At 41.3% G+C, this 13,360-nt stretch overlaps 1 protein-coding gene across 2 annotated transcripts in view; it reads left to right on the top strand.

The window, feature by feature from the left end:
- Positions 1 to 13,360, top strand: part of cog5 (component of oligomeric golgi complex 5) — a 129,943-nt gene that overhangs the window by 11,383 nt on the left and 105,200 nt on the right. For both annotated transcript variants that reach the window (XM_043713659.1, XM_043713660.1), the window contains one exon: positions 11,381 to 11,501. In XM_043713659.1, the coding sequence (XP_043569594.1) occupies positions 11,381 to 11,501 (121 nt within the window). The remainder of the gene's footprint in view (positions 1 to 11,380; positions 11,502 to 13,360) is intronic.

The raw sequence follows: 13,360 nt of genomic DNA, 5'->3' as shown, positions 1-13,360 counted from the left end.
TTACAAAGATCTATTAATAGTTGCATAAATGTAAGAGCAGAGATGTTATGCTGAACCTCTGTACAAGCGTACAATACTAAGTTGCAAATTAGATCTCAACTGGGGTATTATGTAATTTTCTGTGTGCCACACTTTAAGGATCTGAATGCATTAGAGAGAGTGCATAAGAGATTTACAAGAATGGTTCCACTTTAAGAATCTTCAGTTGTGGGAAGCTAGTTTGGAGAAATTGGGACTGTTTTCCTTTTGAAATGAGAAAGCTAAAGGGAGATTTGATTGGAGTATTCAAATACATGAGAGATCTGAACAGGATAGACAGGGAGAAACTATTCCCACTCAAAAATGGATCAAGATTGAGAAGACAGATTGGAAGTGATTTACAAGACTAGGAAATATAACATGAGAATTTTTTTTACTGCAGTGAGGTTCAGATCTGGAATGTGCTGCCTGTAACTGATAGAGGAAGTTTCAACAAGGCAATGTTTAAGAGATCATTGGACGATTATTTAAAGAAAAATAATAAGAATATAAGGAGCCATATTTTCCCGCATTCCCTTTTCACAGCAGTCAGTTTGATTTTCCCATCAAAGGGAAAATGGTTAAGGTAAGTACAATGTTAGGGTGCTAGATGAGTTGGGAGAAGGTAAGGTGTCAACTGTGCAGCAGATAGTGTGCCAGGTGGTAGGATCCCAAATGGGTAGCAGGGTGGTAAGATGCAAGTTGCAAGATTGGAAGGAGGGGTAGGTAAGTGATTAGGGTAGGTAGGGGTGGGCTGAAGGAATCTGGTCTGGTAGAGGCTGGAGTGGGTGGGTGGGTGTCAAGTCTAGGAGGTTTGGATCAGCGGTAGGGAATCAGGTTAGATTGAGTCTGGTTTGGCAGAGTGAAGGGAATGGATGGTCCAGCCTGGTGGCAGGGGTGTTGAGTCAGGTCTGACAATGGTGTGGGTTGAGGCAGAGCATGTGGGTGTCAGAACAGAAGATAAGTGGGAGTCTGGTCCATTGGTGGAAAATGTGGATGGTTGGGCAGATTGGGACACTGGGCAGAGTTGTGTATGCTGTGGAGAGGTTGTAGCAGTAGGGAGTTGAGTCAGAAGGCATAGTTGTGGTAGGGATATGGAACCAGGAGTGACTAGGGTGTGGTTGCTTGGCCTCTAGAAAGGTGCTGGTCCATTAGGGGTTTAGAGGCCAGTTTGGGTCCAATAAAAGGATGGGTGGTTGGGATCAAGTGGCAGCTGCGGGCTGGCAAATTGTTTGCAAAGCACAGAATGGAGACTGCAAAGGTATCAAGTTGCATTGTCAGGGTGTGTCAAGATCAAGTCTGGGGGTCATAAATGGTCTGGTAGTAATATAATTGGCGATGCGTGAGGCAAGTATGGTGTCAGTTTAATAGTTACTCATGAGTTAGACAATGTATTTAATAATTTAACTTCCCTGAGTAATTGTTTTACTTAATTTCATCGGAACAATCTAAAGTCTCTTATTTTTATGGAATTTCTCAGGAAAATTTAATTTCCTGAGAAATTGCTTCAGAATCTGGATGGAGATTCCACAGGATCCCTATGTGCAACTCCAATCTACCTGAATAGGAGGTAGATAGAAAGAAATAGGAGTGGAAGTAAGACTTTCCAGCCTGCCCTACCACAGTCTAAGATCATGGCTGATGTATCCAGATCTCTCTTCCTCTTTTGTGCCAGTTCCTCATAGTCCTCAAGTCCTCGAAATTTCAAATATCTATCTGCTTCATCTTTAAATATTCTTGTTGCCTATTCTTCACAAATTATTTGAAATCATAAGCTTTTGGAGTGCAGTCCCTTCGTTAGGTGAATTGAGAGAGAAGATCACACAGGCACAGAATTAATAGACAGAGAAATAAAAAGATCATACAACTGGAGTGTTGAATAATAAATCTCTGCAGGTGACCAAGAGTGTTAGATGGTGTGAGTAAGGTGTCAACAGCTGAATGACAAGCGAAGGGATGGCCTATAATCCAATTAAATGATGTTGAGAGATAATTACAAAACTTTAAAAATAAGGTGGTGCTGGAGACAAACTAAATAACTGAAATAACATGAAAGGTATAAAAGTTAGATCTGCCAAAGGTCTAACCTGAATAATCCAAAACTGTACAAACTAATTAAGGTAGAGAGAGATCATAACAATTTATCAAGGTAATGGTGTCAAATGTTCCTTCGGAATGCTGAAAGTTGAGAGAACATGTCTTTTGTTTAGAGGTAGTAGAAGTGACAAAGGCTGATCTGTTGAATGCGGAAGCTGGTGGGATTGGAAGTCAACGGGGAAGTCTATCCTGGTTCTGAAAAGTTAAAGGAGGTGATACCTTTTCTCTCTGTAATTAATCCTACTGTCCTAGAAAAGTTGTTACTCTAAGGTTACTGCTAAACAACTAATGGTCCACTATGATAGTGTATTTTCTATAATAATGTACGTGAGAAATATCTTGGCAGATTTACAATAATCGCAGTGGAAATTTGTAAAAAAAGGTGGAGCAACCCACATACCCTACAAAGTATTTTTGTTTGGATCTCATTACCAACAATGACATGTATGCTGGATGTGGGCATATCTTTTCAGTCCAAAGAATCTGAACAGATGGCCCAACCCAAGATAATACTGTAGAAAGAGGAAAGGGGTAATGTGGGCAATTTAATCAGCATCAAAACATTTCAAAGTACACTGACTCTGAGAACCTTCTTCTGTTCCCGTCTGGCTGTCTTTTCCTTTTTCAATGATATGTACAAGCATCCTCTGGAAACTTATAAAAATTGTGTTTTATTAAAGTTGATACAGTTGCAAAAATGCTGACAACTGAAATAAACAGCCTGCTACTTTAAAAAGACAGCCCTGAATGTGACAAATATGTTAAATTATTTTTGTTGCTAGTTTAACCTATTGTGCTTTAAACTGCAAGTATATTAAATATTCCTACAAAGGTGCAGGTTTATTTTTGCAGTATATAGAAATTTCTAAGTGACATGGAGATTGCTGATGGTATAAGTTAATTTTGATAATTTTGGTGCATTTTTCATTAATTCGGGCCTGTAATTCTGACTTGTGAAGTCATAAATGACAGTAAATGAAGAGTACAGTACATTGTAGATGAATCCACCAATAGCTTAATATTATCTAAGAAGGAATACTACAATTAACAGAAATGTTTAAAACTGACAGAGGGTGTCCATGTGATACCATCCAACAATTATTTGATGAAATCGGAGAGAGGGAAATAAAGACTCCCCTTTTCACAGGCTGCTGAGGTTGGAGCAACAGTCGGGTTGTTAAGTTGTTTTTATCTGAGGTCCTTTACACACTGATGCAACTGCAATACACCAACTTCTGCGAAAAACCAACCAAGTTTATTAAGCACATTATAGTACAAACTTTCGAGAAATCCTGAACACTCTACGCCGTGCTTGCGAGGCTTGCCCAGGGTTCTCTCTCTGGAGGAACCTTTAAAACACACCTCGCAGGGCTTACAGGGTCATGGCAAAAACTCTCTGAACAAAGGAAACAGTCCTTCCTTTATACAAAATTTTTACATCACAGTTAGTAATGCCCACAAGACAACCCCCAGTCACTCCCTCAACAGTCACATGCCACTCAAGATACAATGCAGTGACCACTTCCCCTCCAGAAACAGTGTAATGCAAATCATTCCCTAATGGTCAAATCTGTTGCAAATTGGGTTTTTTTTTGTAACTATAGGGGAGTAGTCAAATTCCAACTGTAATGTTCTTATTGATTTCTTAATAGGGGATGAAAAATGTAAAACATCCCTGAAAGGCAAGGAAATGGCCATGCAAACCTCCCACATTCCACTATAGGACAAGGACATACCACCTTACCCCAGGGGCATTCAATGTTTTGCAGGTCAGTAGAGCAAATTAACTCTTTAATATCTCAAGGTCTCGGGGACTAGGTGATTAAGCTATAGCTACCAATAGAAAGGGGGGGGGGAAAGAAGCAATAACAACAGAGAGCGCCTTACAAAATTCCATCCAAGCTTCACATCCACTTTAGCTGCCTCAGAATTTGCAACCCCAACATCTTGCCTTGTGATCCATAGTTTGGGAACCCCACCCCATCAAATTGTATAGTTAAAGCATACATGTATGCAGAGCACGCACAAAGAATGCAATGTACTCTTGTTGCTCCATGAAGTTATGGAACATTCTCAAATCATCATGAAAATTGGCGAAAGCCAATTTGCAATGTTTTATACCATCAAAGTCACTTTCTTGCATATTGATTATTAGAGCAAAGTCCAGTCTGTTGATTTTCCAAAGCACTCAGTTTCTGTAGTACAACAATACAAAGAGTCATCTTAATTTGCACTAATTTCAGTAAAATATTTTGGTATCCTTTTGATGGGATGTGGATATTCTGGCAAGACCAGCATTTGTTCGCCATCCCTAAGTATTTTACAAGGGTGGTAATGTGCTATCTTGAACTGCTGCAGTCCATCTGTTGCAGGCATACCCAAGAAGCTGGTGGGAAACACTTTGGGAAAAATTAGGATTTTGACCCAATAACAGCAAAGGAATGGTGATATTGTTTCAAGTCAGTACAGTGTGGCTTGAAAAAAAACTTTGTGGTGATGTTCATATGCACCTGAAGCCTTTGTCTTTATAAGCAATAGAGGTCATGGGTTTAGAAGGTGTTGTAAAAGGTGCCTTGAGGAGTTTAGTGCATCTTGTAAATAATGTGCACAGCTACCACTGTAGATTAGGCTGATGTTTGACATGAATTATCACCTCTTTGTACAAACAAAGTTCATCTTCACAATAGCTAGAAGAATACAGTAAGGTATCAGGAATGATATTCTGTAGTGATTCATTAGGAGTCTGCCGCAAGTGCTAGGCAATTGCACTTCAGTAAAAGAACACTGTGTTAGTACACAGAGGATTCCCAACTCATGACTGGCCAACTTACAAACACTTGTACCTATAAACATGATCCCATACAGGAATGTATTGTTGATAATTTTAAAGATCTGACATACAGGCATGTCCTCTTAGTTAAGAACAGTTTTTTTATATGGTCCTTATTGTGTTCCAAATTGCATACAAGATAACTTGTAAACAGACTCAATACAGCCTGTTTACAACCTTTTTAGCATGTGATCAAATGTACTGTCTCCATATATACATGGGAAGAGCTTTGAACTGAAAACAGTGAAAATAAATTACAATTTCTATAGCATATTTCCATTACAACACATTCCTCCCAGATTGTCTCAACGCCTTTTGTGCTCGCTTTGAGCAGAATTTCAGCGGAGAGGTAACACCTATTCTGGTAAGTCCTGAAGAATCTATCCCAACAGTCACTGCATCAGGTCAGATCAGTTTTCCTTCGTGTGAATCCAAGCAAAGCTATGGGACCAGACAGAGTACCAGGCCATGCCCTCAGAGCATGCGCAGATCAACTGGCAGAGATCTTCTCAGACATCTTCAACCTCTCCCTGCAGCAGGCCACTCTCCCTGCCTGTTTCAAGAGGGCCAACATCATCCCTGTGCCTAAGAAGGCTCATGCATCATGTCTCAATGACTACCGCCCAGTGCCCCTAACCTCAGTGGTCATGAAGTGCTTTGAAAGGCTGGTCATGGCATTAACCAACTCCAGCCTGCCCAGTAAACATGACCCGCTCCAATTTGCCTATCGAACCAACAGATCCACGTCAGATGCCATATCACTTGCCCATCACTCCTCCCTAGAACATCTTGACACCAAGAACAGTTACGTGAGAATCCGACTCATTGACTACAGTTCAGCCTTCAACACTATTATCCTTTCGTGACTGATTACTAAACTTAGTGATCTCGGACTAAGCCCCACTCTCTGCAACTGGACCCTCAGTTTCCTAACCCACAGGCCACAACCAGCAAAGATTGCGGACAATATTTCATCCTCAATAACACTCAATACTGGAGCCCCCCAGGGGTGTGTACTCAGACCTGCTGTGCTCTCTGTATGCCCACGACTGTGTTGCCAAATATACCAGACTAATGCCATTTACAAGTGCGCTAATGACACCACCATAGTCGGTCGAATCTCAGATGGCGACCAAACAGACTACAGACGGAAGATGGGAGACTTGGAAAAATAGTGCACTGAGAACAACCTAGCTCTCAATGCCAGCAAAACCAAGGAACTCATTATTGACTTTCTGGGGATGTTACTCATGTCCCCTGCACATTAACAGCACAGAGCTGGAATGAGTGGAGAGTGTCAGGCTCCTGGGAACGTTCATCGTGGTCATCAACAACAAGCTTTCTTGGACTCTTCACGTGGACGTACTAGTTACAAAGGCCCAACAATGTCTCTTCTTCCTCAGGCAGCTGAGAAAATTTAACATGACAGCAAATACCCTTCCCAACTTTTATAGGTGTGCTATTGAGCGCATTCTGTTTGGATGTATCACTACCTGGTATGGCAACTGTAACATTCAAGATCGGAGATGGTTACAGAGAGTGGTGAACTTGGCCCGGACAATCACAAAGGCCAACCTCTCTTTTGTAGAATCCACCTACCAGGCCCGCTGTCAAGGAAAGGCCGCCACCATTCTCAAAGAGCCATCCCACCCTGGCAATGCGTTTCTACAACCTCATGCACGGGGGGGGGAAGATACAGAAGCCTGAACACGCACCAGCCGGCTCCAAAACAGTTTCTACCCTACTATTGTTAGAACATTGAACGGACTCTCAAACTCTTAGCATTCGCCGGTACCTGTGTTTTTGTTTTGCCGCTGTTTATTCTTTATGCCATTTAACTATGTGATCTGCCTATATTGCTCAGAAGACAAAACTTTTCACTGTGCCTCAGTACACATGACAATAAATGAGTTCAATTCAGTTCAACTCAAGAACTTTGAACTGAAAACAATGAAAATAAATTCAGCATTTATATAGCATATTTCTGTAGGATCAGGATTATTTTAGGAAGGCAGTAGCATAGTGTTGATTTAACTGGACTTCCAATATGAAACATCAGGCTAGTACTCTAGGCACATGAGTTAAAATCCCCCAGCGTAGCTAGTGAAATTGAATTCCGTAATAAGAGAACCAATGACCAAAAGCAGGTCTAACAGCAACTATGGTAATGTCAGTTGTTAAAAACAAATCTGTTTCCCAGTTGTCCTTTGGGAAATGAAATATGTCATTCTTATCTGCAATGGCCTACATATGACTCCAGAACCACAGCAATATGGTTGACTCTTAACTGCTTTCTGAGCAATTAAGGATGAACAATAAATCCTGGCCTAACCATGGCCACCCATATCCCATATACAATTCTTCTTTTCAAAAAAGGACAATAGGGGAAGAGCAAGAGATTCAGACATTAGGTAATTGATTCAAGGAGCTGATTCAGGCAAAGGGGTTCAATTACCTTCTTAAGAACACTATGGTTCTATGATAATTGGTTCTGAGAAACCTCATATAACTTTACATGGTTAACTTTTTAAAGTGCAATAACTTTAGCAGGCAATAGTGGCTGCCCATTTGTGAATAGCTCGATTCCATAAGCACTAGTGAAATTATTAACTAATTAACTGTTTTTATGTGGTGGCGATTAAGGAATGTTTGCTGGTATGGATGGTGGGAGAACTCAGTATTCTGAAAGTGTGATGGAACTGTTGACACCCACCTGAACACTACACATGCAAGAGCATGAGAATTATGAGCAGGAGTTCATCATTTGGTCCCACAAGCTTTAAGATCATGGCTGATCTGATTGTGGCCTTGTGCCTCTTACTTGTCAGCATCCCATAATCCTTACCTACCTTGTCAATCAAAAATCAATCTATCTCTGCCTCTTCTGCTCTTTGCGAAAGAGAAATCTACAGAGTGATAATTCACTGGGAGAAAAGATTTGTCCTGGCCTTAAATGGAAGGCTCCTATTTTATTTTAAATTGTGTCCCCTAGTTCTAGACTTCCCCATAAGTAGAAATATATCTCCATGCCCACCTTGACCAATCCCTCTAAAAGTTGAATGTTTCAATACAATCACCTCTTATTGCTTTAAACTCCAATAAGCATAGACCAACCTCTTCAGTCTTTCCGCATAAGGTAACCTCTTCAACTCAGGAATCAGTTGAATGAACGTTCTCTGCCAGCTATTGTAATTATATCTTTTCTTAACTAAGGAAACCAAAGTTGGACATGCTGCTCTGAATGCTGTCTTCATGAAACCTAGAGCAATTGTATCAACATTTCCCTACTTTTATACTTGATTTCCTGTATGATAAACATTACATTTTGTTTCCCTTCCTAATTACTTGCTGTATCTATATACTAATTAATGTACCAGGTTATCCATATACCTCTGTTCTGTGAAGTTCTGTAGTTCTACACATTCCATTTACTAACAAGAATGTAAGAAATAGCAAAATACATAGACTAATGGGCCCCACAATCTGGCCCTGCCATTTGACAAGATCTGCCCAAGGCATTAAGTGCTCTTTTGTGCTAGCTCATCATAGCCCTCAGATTCCTAATATTTCAAAAATCTATCTACCTCCTCTTTAAACACTTCATGTTTTATTCTCCACAACTCTCCAGGGCAGAGAATTCCAGACAATCATTACCTCTTGAGGAGAAGAAATTCTTTTGCATCTTGGTTTTGAATGAGTATCCCCTTATCAGTAATTATGTCACCTAGTCTGAGAGTTCCCCACTAGTCAAAAAATTCTCTCAAAATCTGCCCTGTCAAATTCACTAAGAATCTTACATTTTTAATAAGACCACTCTTTATTTTTCCAAACTCTGAACAGGTTCATAACTGTTCTTGAATATGGCTTACTGGGTGTTTTAGATTAGATTAGATTACTTAGTGTGGAAACACGTCCTTCGGCCCAACAAGTCCACACCGACCCGCCGAAGTGCAACCCACCCATACCCCTACATTTACCCCTTACCTAACACTACGGGGAATTTAGCATGGCCAATTCACCTGACCTGCACATCTTTGGACTGTGGGAGGAAACCGGAGCACCCGGAGGAAACCCACGCAGACATGGGGAGAATGTGCAAACTCCACACAGTCAGTCGCTTGAGGCGGGAATTGAACCCGGGTCTCTGACACTGTGAGGCAGCAGTGCTAACCACTGTGCCGCCCACAATTTTTTTACAATTTTATTGAGAATATATTTGGAAAAGCAAGGACTGATTAGGGATAGTCAACATGACTTTGTGCATGGAAAATCATGTCTCACAAACTTGATTGAGTTTTTTGAAGAAGTAACAAAGAGGATTGATGAGGGCAGAGCAGTAGATGTGATCTATATGGACTTCAGTAAGGCGTTCGACAAGGTTCCCTATGGGAGACTGATTAGCAAGTTTAGATCTCACGGAATACAGGGAGACCTAGCCATTTGGATACAGAACTGTCTCAAAGGTAGAAGGTGGAGGGTGGTGGTGGAGGGTTGTTTTTCAGACTGGAGACCTGTGACCAGTGGAGTGCCACAAGGATCGGTGCTGGGTCCTCTACTTTTTGTCATTTACATAATCATGGGTTTCCTCTCACACTCCAAAGACTTGCAGGTGTTTGGCCATTCTAAATTGCCCATAGTGTTTAGGATTGTGTAGGCTAGGCACATTAGCCAGGGGAAATGTAGAGTAATAGGGTTGGAGAATGAGTCTGGGGGGGATACTCTTCGAAGGGTCAGTGTGAACTTGTTGAGCCAAATGGTCTGTTTCCACACTGGAGGGATTCTCTAATAATATAGCTCTGATATTCACCTCATATTTTAATCAAGGCATAGTGGTTAGCACTGCTGCCTCACAGTGCCAGAGACCTGGGTTCAATTCCCACCTCAGGCAACTGTCTGTGTGGAGTTTGCACGTTCTCCCTGTGTCTGCGTGGGTTTTCTCTGTGTGCTCCGGTTTCTTCCCACAGTCCAAAAATGTGCAGGTTGGGTGAACAGGCAATGCTAAATTGCCCGTAGTGTTAAGTGAAGGGGTAAATGTAGGGGAATGGGTCTGGGTGGATTGCTCTTCAGAGGGTCGGTGTGGACTTGTTGGGCTGAAGGGCCTGTTTCCATACTGTAAGTAATCTAATTTAAAAAAAAATGATTTGGATGCGAGCATAAGAAGTACAGTTAGTAAGTTTGCAGATGACACCAAAATTGGAGGTGTAGTGGACAGCGAAGAGATTTACCTCAGATTACAACAGGATCTGGACCAGATGGGCCAATGGGCTGAGAAGTGGCAGATGGAGTTTAATTCAGATAAATACGAGGTGATGCATTTTGGGAAAGCAAATCTTAGCAGGGCTTATACACTTAATGGTAAGGTCCTAGGGAGTGTTGCTGAACAAAGAGACCTTGGAGTGCAGGTTCATAGCTCCTTGAATTGGAGGATTTGAGATATAGGGAGAGGATGAAAAGGCTGGGGCTGTTTTCCCTGGAGCATTGGAGCCTGAGGGATGACTTTATAGATGTTTACACAATTATGAGGGGCATGGATAGGGTAAATATCAAAGTCTTTTCCCTAGGGTCGGGGAGTCCAGAACTAGAGGGCATAGGTTTAGGGTGAGAGGGGAAATATATAAAAGAGACCTAAGGGGCAACCTTTTCACACAGAGAGTGGTACATGTATGGAATGAGCTGCCAGAGGAAGTGGTGGAGGCTGGTACAATTGCAACATTTAAAAGGCATTTGGATGGGTATATGAATAGGAAGGGTTTGGAGGGATATGGGCTGGGTGCTGTCAGATGGGACTAGATTGGGTTGAGATATCTGGTCAGCATGGATGGGTTGGACCGAAGGGTCTGTTTCCATGCTGTACATCTCTATGACTCTATAGTAAATTGGAAGTCAGCATTGCCTCTTTCTTGCTTGATTGCACAAAAATATAATGAAAATCCATGGGAGGCAATTCTAACTTAGTGAAAAGTACTGTATCAAGTCAATGCTTGATATGCAATTGCTGATAATCTGACTAACAGTATCTGAAGTAATTAGGACAGGTGGGAAGAAAAGTATGTGGGACTTACAGTATTTTCTTACTTTGCAAAGAAGCTACTTATCTGTGATCAAATAGCCTTACTCTGACCTGTAGTAAAAGAGATTTAAAAGTTTTGGAAATGATGGATCTTAGTCATTTATGTTCTACTTAGGAAAAGAGCATTGTAACCCTTGATGGTATTGAGCAAATGGTCTATAGTTGTGGTATTCACACATGAACTGTTAAAGTAAGTGACATGATGAGTTGAACCAGGTTTAAATCTGCATTAGTTTGTATTTAAGAAAAAAAATGTCATATACTTTTAAGCAGTGCAGCTTGAACTTTCATATTAAGAAAACTAGTTCACACGGTCACTGCCTCCAAGACATTCAGCAAATCCGTATTCTTTGAATCTCATTCAGGCAGCCTGTGATTTACTTCGAAGAATAATCCGTATATTGTACCTAAGTAAACGGCTCCAAGGTCAGCTACAGGGAGGCAGCAGGGAAATCACTAAAGCTGCTCAGAGTCTCAATGAATTGGGTAAGTAAAAGATACCTTTTACTTGTCTAAAAAGTTAGTCATTGCTTCTACAAACTAGTGTTTTTAGCATTGTCATGTGATCTATTTCAAAATGAAGACTATTGTAATTGCAGTAGTGTCATCAACTCCATTTCATTAAATGCAACATTCTATGTGGATGTTTGTTTAGTGAAAACTAGGCTTTTCTAGAATAGTAGATACTTGAAAAAAACAGTAATACCATTTCAAAAATCAAGTAAAACATGCTCAGAAAGCAGAAGATTTGATATGGGTCAGGGTCCAAAAGTGTGGTGCTGGAAAAGCACAGTTGGTCATTCCTGATGAAGGGCTTATGCTCGAAACGTCGATTTTTCTGCTCCTTGGATGTTGCCTGACCAGCTGTGTTTTTCCAGCACCACATTTTTTGACTGATCTCCAGCATCTGCCGTCCTCACTTTCACCTATGTACATTATGGGCTGAAGCAATGGCTTTTTTATAAATATGAGGAACAAAATGATAGATAATGAACCTCTGGTTTCACATAAGCCACAGCACACAAGAAGATTTGTTTCCAAGATTAAATTTCCAAGACACCACAGTGTTTTAATTGGCACAAGGCAACAGCCATATTAGTAACAATAGTTTTTCCTTGGTACCTGGCAGACTTTCATGAAAAACATGTTAATTTGCAAGTAATTCATCCTCTATGATGCCAAGTTTTACTAGTTCCCATTTAGCTATGCAATCCTTTGTCACATAGAAACTAGGAGCAGGAGTTGGTTATTTGGCCCGCTTAAGCCTGCTCTGCCATTCATTGTGATCCGGCTGATACTCTAATCTTAATGTCAGTTTCACACTTTATTCCCAGACTCCTAGATACCTCTTAAATCAAAAATCTGTTTCTTTTTTGAATATATCCAGTGACTTGGCCTCTGCAGCCTTCTGTGATAGAGAATTCCACAATCAGTGCTCTTTGCATGAAGAAAGATTTCCTTATCTTAGTCCTAAATAGTCTATCCCCAACTAAAGAAAACATCTCCCTTGCATCTAGTCTGTCCAGCTTTGTTAGAATTTTCCACGTTTCATTCTGCTCCTCTCAGGCCCAGTCAAACTAATCTCTCCTCGTTGTGGTTCTGTTCGCCAAGCTGGGAATTTGTGTTGCAGATGTTTCGTCCCCTGTCTAGGTGACATCCTCAGTCCTTGGGAGCCTCCTGTGAAGCGCTTCTGTGATGTTTCCTCCGGCATTTTTAGAGGTTTGTCTCTGCCGCTTCAGGTTGTCAGTTCCAGCTGTCCGCTGCAGTGGCTGGTATATTGGGTCCAGGTTGATGTGTTTGTTGATAGAATCTGTGGATGAGTGCCATGCCTCAAGCAATTCCGTGGCTGTTCTCTGTTTGGCTTGTCCTATAATAGTAGTGTTGGCCCAGTTGAACTCATGTTGCTTGTCATCCGCGTGTGTGGCTACTAATGCTGGTCATGTCGTTTTGTGGCTAGTTGGTGTTCATGGATACGGACCATTAGCTGTCTTCCTGTTTGTCCATGGGAGAAGAGGAGGAAGAACACCTCGACAATGTATTCGCCAAAAACGGATAACCCCGCAATTTCATCAAAAGATGCCTAAGGGAAAGACAACGGAAATAGGGCATACCACAACCCAAAGGACTATCCACGTTACCATACATCAAGAACAGTTCTGAACTGACAGCCAGACTACTACGACCACTAGGACTCATTACAGCACACAAACCAACAGCCACTCTCAGACAACAACTCACCAGGACAAAGGACCCGATACCCAGCATGAGCAAAACCAACGTAGTGTACAAAATCCCATGTAAGGACTGCACAAAACACTCCATAGGACAAACAGGAAGACAGCTAA

The sequence above is a fragment of the Chiloscyllium plagiosum genome, chromosome 23, assembly GCF_004010195.1.
Source record: "Chiloscyllium plagiosum isolate BGI_BamShark_2017 chromosome 23, ASM401019v2, whole genome shotgun sequence".
Taxonomy (NCBI): domain Eukaryota; kingdom Metazoa; phylum Chordata; class Chondrichthyes; order Orectolobiformes; family Hemiscylliidae; genus Chiloscyllium; species Chiloscyllium plagiosum.
Note: the sequence above shows the minus strand (reverse complement) of the source record. Positions and strands in the feature narration are given on the sequence as shown.